General features: G+C 48.3%; 1 protein-coding gene across 1 annotated transcript in view; it reads right to left on the reverse strand.

The window, feature by feature from the left end:
- LEMD2 (LEM domain nuclear envelope protein 2) overlaps positions 1–8,147 on the reverse strand; it is a 12,297-nt gene extending 4,150 nt beyond the window's left edge. The window contains exons 1-6 of the mRNA XM_052698378.1: positions 6,715–8,147; positions 5,725–5,765; positions 4,939–5,014; positions 3,668–3,744; positions 2,948–3,027; positions 506–651 (exon numbers count right to left, since the gene is read on the reverse strand). Coding sequence (XP_052554338.1) covers positions 506–651; positions 2,948–3,027; positions 3,668–3,744; positions 4,939–5,014; positions 5,725–5,765; positions 6,715–8,083 — 1,789 coding nt within the window. The 5' untranslated portion in view covers positions 8,084–8,147. The remainder of the gene's footprint in view (positions 1–505; positions 652–2,947; positions 3,028–3,667; positions 3,745–4,938; positions 5,015–5,724; positions 5,766–6,714) is intronic.
- Positions 8,148–12,520: the final 4,373 nt, after the last annotated feature.

The raw sequence follows: 12,520 nt of genomic DNA on the forward strand, positions 1-12,520 counted from the left end.
CCCCTTTCACCCTCACCTCATCTGGCCAGATTATAAACTCCTCCAGCCAGCACTCATCTCTCATTATCACCTCGCTCAGTAAGTCCTCTGTCTCAGCTGGGGCGTGACAGACTCTTCCCATAAAACCTATAATACTTGAAATGCTACAAGTCATTACAGGAGAGTCCAGAAGGTTTTGTAGTTTAGTGCAAGAAAAGAAAGAACAAATGAATCTTTTAGGTAGGTTAACATACTTATTTTGCAGACCGCAGTAATGGGTACTTGAGGAATACTCAGGGAGCTAATCAGCTTGCTGATTTAAAGTAAGTGTTAAGCACTCAGCACAAGAGCAGGGCTACAGGTCTCTTTCTGCTGCCAGAAAAAGGTTAATTAGAAATTAACTCGTTGGCAGATTTATTTCACCTCTGCCAGTAGTTTCATATGGCTGGAAAAATACATGGGTGCACGCGTGTTCATCTCTACAGCCAGCAAGGGGAGAAGTCGATCAGAAACACTGACAACTTACACCAGAAGAACAGGAACAGGTTCATGACAGCAGTGATCACCGCCCGACGGAAACGGCAGCTGAGCCCCATCTGAGGGTGGGCCGACTCCAGACAGACCACCTCCTCCACTCTGCTGACGGGTTCGGAGGGGTCTCTGCCTTTCAACCTGATGGGAAGAGGCAGAAAATCTTCACTGGAGAACGCAAACGCTCCAACTGCAGTCTTTAATCAAAAGAGGGAGAGGAAGCAGACTGCAGATGCAGTAACTCGTTCTATGCGCCACACAGAAAATGCACCAACATCTTTGCACCTCCTCTTTCCAGAACATTTTGGGACCGGCTGCTCAGCAAGGACTGGATATGGCTTCAGAAAAGGCAGCAGGGCTGGAACTCCCACTGCTAAACTGAAATCTCCCTCTGCAGACTCTCTGACAGCACCTCTCAGCGAGCAGAAGATTAAACTTTAAATTGGATTCCCACCTCCCAGCACAGAGAAATGGAAATGTTTACTGAGTCACTCATCAGCAATTGCAGAGAGAGCAGCTGAGGGAGACTGCAAATGTCCGTAGAGGTTGCGCCGTTTCCCTCAGTGCTGATGAGCACAAACAGTTTAGCTAGGAAAGTGACAACACATCAGCTGTGTCTGCAGTGAGCAATGGACACACCCTCAGAAAGCATTCACAGCAAAATCGATAACACATCCTCCTGCAAAATCACTTGCACACACCTGCTGTGCCAGCCGAGATGCTTTTAGCTCACTTCTTTCTATACAGACCTACGCTGATGTGGTTTCCTTGTTAGATCCTCTAAGCCAACAGGCATCAAGCAATCCTAGCGAGAGCCATCAGATTCAGAGCAGTGAGACCAAAGGGGATTTCATTTTTTTTAAGCTAATTCATTCCAGGTTTGCAATGAATGACTTACTAGACAATGTCATTCTCTCAATTTATTAGTGCAGATCTCACCAAGTGCTGACAGCCTGTGTTTGGTTGCTGGATTCTACAGCAGCAGCAGACACAGCTGTTTCCCACCCCTCATCTTATTGACAATCCACACTCCATACTTTAAACATGCAGCAAAATCACTGAGCAGAGCTCATTTCCAGTTCTGCCTCTCAGATTGGCACCCAGAACGCCAATCTCACGTAGAAATGCCACCCTCAGGTTGGTAAGCCTGCTGAACACTCACTCTGCACACCGTGCAGACTTGGTGAAAGTAGATCTACTTGGCAAACAGCCCAGAAAACTGCTAATTATGAAAATTAAGAGAGAATATATTACACTACAAGGCTCCTGACACAAGCACTGCCCCTGTACAAAAATACGGCCCAAAAAGCAAATCCAAAGCTGCCAATAAGAAAACAATGTCTTGTCCTGGGAATTTGCCACACGCCAAGAATAAAGCAGCAGGCACTGTCTGATCATTCAGCCACAGCAGCAGCTGCAGAATTCTTTTTAGGACAAGAAATCAAGCAGTGGAAATCAACACAAACTGTACCCATGAAGCTCTAGTATTACTACCGTTGCAATTCATTTAATCAGAGATACATTTTATTTATGCAGTATTATGCAATATTATACAATTTATGCAATATTAAAATGCAAACAAATGTTAGGCTTCAGAGTTAACATGGAGTGGAGGCAGCTGACACTTCCCAGAGGCAGATAATTATGTCTGTGGAAACTGCATAACAGCCTCTCATCAGATTACGGCCCGAACATTGTATTTCTCAGCTGAAGAAACCAGCACTTGTGCCATTCCACATGCACAGAAACAAGTGGCAGCCAAGAAACCCAAAAAGCCCCACTGGTGACTGACCAAGCTGCTATGCAGTCACAGTCTGTTGGTTTTGACATCTACCGTGCATTCTGCCGGAAAGAGAACTGACACTAAAGAAAAGATACCATTCAACAGTCTGTTTCCCTCCCCTCCTCACAGACTTACTTGCCCCAAGAGATCCCAGGGCACGTGGGTTGTTACCTCCTGAAGACAACGCTCTGCTGACCTGTACGACCCAACCCCTTTGCTGAAAGGGGGCCCACGCAATACCAAAGCTCTGTTTTTGCTACGAGTACTGAATAAAAGAGTTGTCTGGAGAACAGCGAGGACACAGGCAAGTTTAACAAGCGAGCTGCCCTCCCAAGACACCAGAACTCTAAGCCCTGCTGTAAGCACAACGTCACAGTGAACAGGCACAACATCAGGCTTGAACTTCACTGCAGAGCAGCGTGTTCGTGAACACGATGTCCCCCACTGCAAGGGTTGGGAAACACACTGAGACAGAACGTCTGCAGCTGCCAATCTGTTCTAGGACCACACGTTTTATCTGGAAGCACTGACAAAGCATGTCTCTGATTATCTTTGAAATCTAATGGAGCTTTTTGTGCACAGCACACAGGATGTCAAATTACACATCAGCCGACGCCGAGAAAGATCATTTTGGAACAGCAGGCTTCCACTTACCATATTCCTAAATCCTTGTTACTGTTCAGTATCCACTTCAGGGCAGCTTCAAACTTCTGTGGGGAACCACCAGTTATATTCTGTGAAAAGAATCCATTAGAATGTCAGTCTCCCATTCATTTAAAATGCTGAATAACGTTATTTCCTAACAGTTATGAGAGAACTTATTCTAAGCAGTCTGTCCCAGGGTTAATTCTTATCATAATTCTGCAAACTGGAGGGAGGAAAACTAAATCTGAAAGTCAGTCTGGACTGAAATCTTCTGACTCTGGTAGATGATGCGTGAAGCACTCTGTAAAATAACTCTCTCCCAGACTGTTAAGGCTAACCACTAAATACAACATAATCTTACTGACAGTTTACCATGAAAGAAATGGAATGCTGGATCAAGGCAGTCTGTCTTCTGACACTTTGGGGTATAGAAAGATTTTTCTTCTGCCCAGGCCTCAATCCTGGGAAATTTCTGGTTACAAAAGACTGATGGCCATGGCAAAAAAACAAACCATTAAGTTAGATTTACAGGGCTTGAATCAGAGATGTAGGGGAAGATTATTTTCAAACGAACTGCTGAGAACCAAAGGGGAAACCAGAGGTATGGGAAAGAATCAGAACAGGATGGGGAAGTAAAACAAATGGCAAATTGCTTTAGTATCTATTATTTATTGCCTTGTAAGAGGCATAGCACCACGTTACAACAACAGCTGCTCACAGCCTACTCACCACCACGTGGTCCCTTGCTTCACTAACCCAAATGCATTTGCTTTTTAGATTCTCAGGGTTTCCGCATTCAAAATTACCTGGTAAAAAAAAAAAGTCAAACAGAAATAATGTTCAGAAAAAAACAACCCTTGACAGTTCAGAAATACACTCAGCTGTCCAGAAACAACATCCTTTAAACGCAGCTACAGCTCTGGGCAAAACGACTGCAAGGTGAGATTTATATGGTAGGCAGGTTAAGATTATGACTATTAATAAAGTGCTCAGCCACTGGATAGAGGTTGGGGAAGGGCAAGAAAACCTCATGCTTAAGAGCACGAGCTACTCAACAAAGGAGGGAAAATACTATTTCTCTTCCACAGAATACATAACCACCTCTCTGTCATAATGGCAGGCAGAGGTGCTTTCCACTATGCAACAGAGACTGCAGTGTTGAAGAGTGATCAACACAAAATGCTTCTATATCCCAGCTCTACCCTTTGCCCAGGCAGAGGAATACTGGCCAGGAACTTGGGCTTCTAAATCATCCTTCACAAAGCTGGCCACACAAGTGTGCTGAGAGACCAGGCAAAATTGGTACTGAAGCTTCAGAAACCGTGCGAAACTCAAGAATCCAAAGGATTCAAAAGTGTTGGGGTCTGAAATCTTGAAAATGGAACTTAGGCACTGTTATGATTAACATTATTATGCATCTTGCTGAAAGAAAAGTTCTCACTTGTCTGCTGAACTGCTGCTAGAGCAGCTTTCTCTGTCAAACAGCACTTGTTATGGATCGGATTGGCACACACATAGTACAGAGCGTTCAACTCCTGCAGTCAGTTGGCTCCTTAGCCAAGTAAGCCTGCCTTGCTCAGCACAGAAAACTTAAAAGAAATCCCATAATCCGCTGTCACATTTCAGCAGAGAGATGACAACTTCTTAAGTCACTCCGACTCCATGTGTAAGAACGCACTGATTTACACTTACCTGCCTCTGAGCATCTTGAAGACAATTTCAAGATGCTGTTACAAAAGAACCACAAAGCTGAAGATTTGCACCTCAAGTTCCCAATATATCGAGTGCAAAGAAGGACCGCTCCACAAGAGCACAGTGATAGCATTAGCTAAGCACTACTGAGATCAAAAATAAACACACCTCGTTCTGTTTTGCTGTTACCTGACTTTCTCAAAGCTCTATGAGTGGAACTGACTGTTCCATAAATCCCTCTCTTCAAATTAAGGTTAAAAATGTCCAGATAGCTGAGAGAGTGTTTTACAACGACAAATGGAACTCACCAGCTTGTACAGACAAGTAGTTATACAACTCGTGCAGCATGTTCATCACAACGTCCTTCTCTTTGGCTTTGCAGAACTGAAAGTCAGAAACAGGTAACACACATGAACAGCCTGGCAGCTACGGGGCAGCAGTCAGACCAGCCAGCACCGTCACAGCAAAATGCCAGCAGAGGGGTTTTAGCTCAGCTATGCATCACCAGTTCAAACTGAACACACCTGCAGCAAAGCTGCAACACAGCTACAGGTTCTGAGGCCGAGTGGAGCTGGCACATCATGTGAAAGTGCCACTGAGAGCCCAGCTCACACTGCACCACCAGCCATCCCCTCAGACAGGCTGCATCCATCACCTCTGTGTGTCCCAGCTGTCAAAGGGACCAACCATAACTCCAAATCCAAAATTTTATTTTTCCAAGTGATGCACCATGATTAAAAAATAGTAATAACAGGGCTGTGCAAACACTTTACAATGGAGTTGAGGGAATGAGCTGGATTAAATCCTGCATTGCTAAAGCTGGACGCAGGTACAGCCTCTTCAGCAAATCCTTATCGCTTCTGTTACCACTATTAAAGAAACTGATTCACATGAATGGGAATTTAAAGTTTTATCTTTTGGAGTCTTGCACACAATCCTAACTTAATCGGGCTCATTAATTCCAACTCATCAAATCACGAAGATAAAACTAATAATTTCACAGTGATGTGATACTGGTGGAAGCTTCCCAGAATAATTACTCTTCTATGAGAATCCCATCCACAATATTTAAAGATAAATAAATATATGCTTACATCATCTGTTCTTTTGTCACAATCCACAGGCAAGAGATTAACTATGGGAGAGAAAGAGAGTTAGCTGGCTGCAAAACAAGAGCTCTGACCAAGAAAATAACTTTTTTTTTTTTTTTTTAAAAGACTCTACCTTCAAGTCTGATTCTGCTGTTTTTAATCTTACTCTACAAGGTACCTTGCTACACAAACAGCACTGCCTTGGAAGGCAGCAAAAGAAACAAAACTAGTTTTGTACCAGGCTGTAAATGATGGAAAGTAAAAATTGTGGCCAGAATGTTTTAACAGCTGAAGTAGATGGCAGGAGATGGAAATTTCCACTGATCATTCTCAAGTGCTGCATGCCATGGTCACCTGAAATACCATGGCAATAACAAGAGTTTAAATCAAGTCCCTGAAGGCAAACACAGGGGATATACTTCAGCATGAACAGTTAGTTCCAAAGATTGTGGCCTCTGGTTTAAGAGCTGCCTCCTGTCCCAACAATTGGATACAGGCTGGCCACAGGTCGTACATCTACGTGCAGTGTGCCCAAATTAAGGACCAGTACCTTCCAACCCAAACCTCTTCTTTCAGTTCCAAGTCCTGAAGTGGCATTAATTCCATCTAGCTGGGATATCTGCTTTAAATGCAACACAAAGACCATCGCAGGGCTGTGCTTTGCAGAGGCTAATGTTAAAACACAGGACAGCTACACAAGTGTTATACTACACAGCCAATAACCATAAAACACCTCCTTGGCCTGGCTTCCTTTTATGGGCAAAACCCAACAGGGTTTTGAAGAACTGAAGGCAAGAGTAAAAATAAAAAAGAACACACACTTGACTTATTTTCAGTGATGAATGAGACTTCCCAAAGGCAATGGGAGAGGGAGACGGAGATGCCAAGTGAGAGAATGATGTATCTGATAGCAATGGAAGTAATAGAGGGAAATCAGAAAATAAAAGCAAATAAAGTTAAAAAAAAAAAACACAATTAAACCGATACACGTACAGCTCTCCTCTGTCTGTTCAAGCCAGCCTGACCCAATCATCTTCACCATGAGGATACCCAGAAAAATCAGCAGCAGCACCAAGCTGGCGAGGAAAAGGAACTGGGAGAGGTAGAACTCGAGGCCTTTGCGCTTTCCTTCCATCTGCTGCCTGGGGGCTGACCGCAGGAGCTGAGTGCGGGGTGTCACCACTGCAGCAGATGCATCCCACGGGCTGCCCGAGCCCAGCCCTGTGCCACTCACAGCCTTCCACGGCAGCCGTCGGCTCAATCCCTCTCCCCAGCTGCTGGTTTTTGGCTCTCTGTCTGCCTCCCTTCGAACGCTGGGCGCCAAGCTCTCCTCTCTCCTCTCGAATGGGTAACTCAACCCACTACATCCTGCTGAGGATTCCCAATGAGTGCTGGGTTCCACCCTGCTCTCCCGTCCCCACCAGCTGTTGGAGAAAAGCCCCTTCCTTTCTGTCTTCCTTCCCCCTGCTGTCTCCCACTGCGCTGGGGAGTTCTGCCCTGCAATCCGCCCTATTGATGTGTCCCAATGGCCCCTGGATGTCAGACCTTTGCTTTCATCACTGGAAAAGGGCATGGAGCTGAGCCTTCCACTTCTGCCCGCAGACGCACCCCAGGAGGACACGGAGCTCAGCCCTCCCACCCCATCCACAGACGACCCTATCCCAGCCCTTGCACTGAGCCCCTCACCTCTACTTATAGACGTGTTCCACTGGGACGTGCTCGGCCCCCCAAACCCATCCAGGGACGCCCTCGGCCCGCCGCTGAGCCCCTCGCTCCCCTCTGCAGATGTGCTCCACTGAAAGGAGCTCGAGGCCCGAAAGCCATCATCCAGAGACGAGCCCATCCCAGCCCTGAGCCCCCCGCTCCTCTCCAGGGAGGAGCTCCACGAGGAGGGTGCGTTCAGCCCCCGGAGCCCATCTCGGGATGCCCCACCCTCGTTCCTACCGCCGAGCCCCCCGCTACGCCCGGGCGGTGACCCTCGTGGGTCTCCCCAGGACAGCCTGCCTCCCTCAGCGGCCTCCCAGCGGGACACGGGCGCTCGTCCTCTTTCCTCCTCTTCGTCCTCCTCCATCCCGTCCTCCTCATCCCCCTCATCCTCCTCCTCTCCGTCGCGGCCGGCCCTGCCGGGGCTGAGGCTGAAGCCGAGGCGCGGCCGCGAGGGTGAGGCCTGCTGCGGCCTGCCGGAGCTGCGGCCCGGGCTGGGCGGAGCGCCGCGGCCCCTGCGCTTCGCCGCCGCCACCTCAGCCCGCAGGCAGCTTAGCTTCTTGATGTAGACCTTGCGGGTGGTCTCGGTGATGGGCCCGGGTCGGTAGCCCAGCGCCAGCAGCTCCTTCCGGAGCTCCGCGTCTGTCAGCTCCGCCATGGCCGCGGCGCTGACGCCAGGCCTAACCGGAAGCACTCTGTCAGCAAGGAAGGGCGGCCGCCATCTTGAGGAGGGCCAGCAGCAACCTTCTGGCGACCATCTTGAGAAGGGCGCACGCCTGTCCCCGCCCGGTGCCATGTTTATACGGGAAGTGCGGGGTGGGCGCCATATTGGGAAGGGCGAGTGAATGCGCCGACATCTTGTGAAGGCAGGTCGGTGGCTCCGCCATGTTGGGGAGGTCGAGAACTCTCTTAGAGAGGGTAGGGCTCCGAGCGCAAGCTGCTGCCCACCTCAGGAGAGAGAGAAATGCAGAAAGCGAAGTGCGAAAGCAGCCTCAGCAGGGAGCCACAGCACTCAGAAGCAAGCGAGGAGCCGAGCTGCTCTCATTCCAAGCTAAAGTGATTTTTGACGCTTCTGGGGACGTTTTTGAGGAGAAAGAAGTGTCTTTCCCTGCCTGCTGCAGGGCTTTTCCTCATCCCCCCCTCGCTGCCCAGTGAGTGGCACTGCGGGCTGGGCAGGACTGAGCTGGGCCTGGGGGGATCTGTGGGAAGGATCTTCCTTACAGACCCACAGCTTCAAAAGGCAAAACCAAATGTCAACTAGAAAATTTATTTTGGCACGGCTGTGATGTACAGTAATTGCTTTTTTTCCCCCCCTTCTCCCACCTGTAAAGAAAGTAATGAAAGCGGCTGGAATACTGTGGCTTAGTATCAGACTTTAATTAAAGATAATTGAGAAAGTGGTGAGGGATGCATGCAGGCTGCCCGCGCATCGCCATCTCTGTGATGGACGGGCTATACTGACCCGTGGGGCTGTGCCAGAGCTCTGCCTGGTCCCCCAGAGCAGCAGCATCCTTGGGGACGGATTGCCTTCAACGCAAGGCAAATCACCCAGGCTTCGTTCCACCTTTCCTTCTTCTCATGCTTGCTTTGCTGTCACAGCCTTTTCATTCAGGGCAGCAGACAGGGCTCGCCTCGCTCTTCCTGAGCGACCAGATACCGAGATTTGTTAATCTGGTTAGCAACAACAAATGTACGCTGTGGAGAGGCCAGGCGTGCTCAGCTCCGATGGAGGTGTGAACGTGCTGAGCTGAGCCTGCCCTGCTCGCTGTCTGGGAGGCACAACAGACAGCTAATAGTTTGGGGTGGTGTTGAATGTAAATACAGACATAAAATGTGCTCTTAGTAGAAGTTTCTGTAAAGTCGCGGCTTTCAGACAGTTTGGAGAAGCTCTGCCTCAGCTCTTCTTGCTTAGGAGAAAATGAGTAACAACGAAAAGGGAAAAAAGAAAGAAAGAAAAAGGAATGGATAAATAAAAAGGATTCTTTTCAACTTCTTGTGCTCGTGGAGGTCAGGGAAGCTGCACCAAAACAGAGTTTGTCCCAGCAGCACCATTGCATGACCTTTATTGCGATGAACATGGGAGTGGGATTTGAGGGCTAGAGGATTGCAGAAAAGCTGTGATTCCTTTGCAGGAGGGAAATTGACAGCTGGAACAGATTGTGGAGAGAAATCTACTGCCTCTCTCACTTCCTCCCTAGCAAGACAAGCTTAAGGAGCAACACTATCCTGAAGGTACCTGATTATCATGGAGAAGAAAGCAGAAAGCCTCTCAGAGATGACAGAGCCCAGTAGCCCCATGGAAAAGCATCTTTTTGCTCCCATTAGCTTGCCAACAGTGCTGATGTTGAAGCCGATGGCAGAGCTTCTGCTTTGTGCAGAAGAAGGGGCATCATCCACGCAGCCCTGGGCAGCAGCAAAGGCTGCCAGGCGAGCCCAGCCCTGCCGATGCCACAGATGGGCTGTGATGCTCAGAGATCCTTGGCTGTGGAAAGCCAGTTTCCAGCCCACGGCTGGAATATCTTGGCTGTAAATACCCTGAGATGGCTGTGGGAAGATGGGACAGCAAAGAGGGGACAGCCTCCACCTTTTCTGCTAGCCCGGAAGCTGCCTTAGGCCTGCTGGCAGTGACTCAGCTGTCATATGGGAAGAGCAGGCGTGCAGTGCCGCCTGCTTCTCCTTCCTAAAGTACTAAGGCAGGACTGGTATAAGCAGAGGGGTAGAAATAGCTCTGCACAAGGTGCCTGAAGAGGGGAGCATGCTGCATCCTCCAAAAAGCATGGCAGCAGATGCACCTTCCCATCCCTGACGGAGGGCTGCTAGAGAAACTACCATCCCACCCCCATTGCTTACCCCCTGGCATTTGGCCGACAGTCCTGCATATGTCACTGGGGGAAGTGTCAAATCTTTCTTGAGAGCCGACTGTGCTGATTTAACACCCTGTCACTCACAGCTGCTGCACAGGTGTGACCCAAGAACACCAATTCTTATCCCTTGATCATATGTCATATCCTCAGCCTGCTGAGCCTCTTATTAGGTTAGAAAGTTGGTGCCACTTTCAGTCTTTTCTATCTGTTTTCTTCCTCCTCCTCCTTTCCTGCCTCTCTCCCTCAGTTGTTCAGTAGCTCATTCTACCATGAAACCATTTCTCTGTTTTTGGAGCAAGCAAGATCTTCCTCACCTACTTGCAGCCATGGACTTCAGTACTGCTGAACAAGCTGCACCAAAGCAGCCTGCTAGAGCACTGGGTGTACACATGCATCCTGTAACTCAGAGCCCTTTCTGCTTGTTATCCAGAGAAGTTGCCCTGACTGCAGCAGTCATGCCTGAGATGAGATGATTGGGTGAATATCTGCTTCATTCCCTTTACTCAAACATCTGAGCTTGGAGAGGGTTTTCTTCCAAAAGCTGAAGGTTCCTTTGTACTTGGTGCATATTTGGGCTGTTCAGTTACTGTTCCAGAAAGGGGCTTCATATGGTTGCTGTCACAACCAGCCATACATCCCACGGTTCGTTTAGAGCTGGGCCAGCTGGGAAGAGCACACAACCAAGGACTGAGTTGAAAGCAGACAGTGCTGCTGCAGTCCAGGAGTGGCTTGTCTGGGTCGGAGTGAGGGAGCAAAGGCGGACATCTCAGTAAAGCCACGTTAATGGATCTGCTTATAGAAGCGTCCTGTAACATCATTCTTGTGGGAAATGGGCCAAGAAGCAAATCCCAAAGGCTCATGTTTACTTTCCTATTTACTGTCACTAGGCAGTATTCCTTCCTCGATGCCACAGGTCAGCCAAGAATCCTCTTCAGTGAAAGCGAAGGGCAAAATGGGATGCAGTAGAGAAGGCTCTGGCCTGTAGTGAAGCTTCTGCAGTTTGCACTGCAGGTGGAAACTCTTCTTGTTTTCCTATGGCAAGGCAGAATGAAGCCTGGGGTAAGGATCTGGGTCTTTCAGAAATACTAAGTGCCCCTTGGAAACCAACAGCTTGCTCTCTGATCTTGCTGGACAAGGTAAGCATGGTACAACTCTGCCTGTGCTTTCCCTGCCAGACCTCCCTTGGGTATCAGTCTACCACAGATTGATTTGCACTGGCTGAGCTCCTAGCCCAGCAAGATGTGCAGTTGCTTTCATTTTTACTCTAATGGAATGTATTATTTTCCTCCCGCTCTGACCCTTTTACAGTGATTTCATAGCTCCACCTGCCTCAGCAGTAATCCCTGCAAACTTCCAGTTACACTGAGCTGATCTGTCTGTGCAATAGGAGTATGCCTTCGAATCAAATATTAAAACTGGAATCCATTCTGTGCTGGATGTTGCATTATACATTGAGAAATTTCATTTCTCCAAGGGATGGCTTGCAGCAGAGAGCACACTGAGGAAGTAGAAGTGTGTCTGTGTTGTTCTAGCACAAACACAGCTATTCGAACGAGCCACAGTAAGAACAGAATTTGTGTTAGATCAGGAGGATAAAATTGGATTGAAATTGGATATATTCAAGTACATGCCATTGATCTCATCAGTCCTTACTTTACATATGTTAGATTTCCTGCTGCCAGTATAGAGAAGCAGCTCTAAAATAAGCCAAAGGTATGTTAAATGGAGAGCAATATGTTCAAGCGGAATTACGATGTCACATCTAGATTCGTGTGAGAGCCAGAAATCATGTTGGAGCTCTGTGTTGCTTCACACTGTGTCTCAATCACATCATGGCTGTGAGTGTTCTTGGTGATGTTCAGATTCATGTAGCCTGGATGAGCAAGATGGGGTTAAGACTGCAGGTAGGGAGAGCACAGCTGCTTTCTGCTGGCTGTGTGGGGGTGACCTGTGAGCAGAGCTGGGTAAGGACTCCCACCAGGCTCCCAGCACTCCCAGTCCTAACCTGGCACCAGTGTGCCTTGGTAGCCCTGTAACCGTGCCTCAGTTTCTCTCCTTGCCAAAAGGGAGGCCTAAAACCTATTAGTTTGCAAAGGTTAATTACTCAGGCTCTTCAGCATGCTTTGCGCTCGTCAGAAGGACGATGATTTCTCTAGAACTGGAAACCCTCCTTCTTATCTTTCCCACACTTGCTGCTTGCCATCTGGCTGAAAAAAGGCACAAATCCTTCG

Source organism: Tympanuchus pallidicinctus, unplaced genomic scaffold (genome assembly GCF_026119805.1).
Source record: "Tympanuchus pallidicinctus isolate F22 unplaced genomic scaffold, pur_lepc_1.0 scaffold32, whole genome shotgun sequence".
In the NCBI taxonomy this organism is placed as follows: domain Eukaryota; kingdom Metazoa; phylum Chordata; class Aves; order Galliformes; family Phasianidae; genus Tympanuchus; species Tympanuchus pallidicinctus.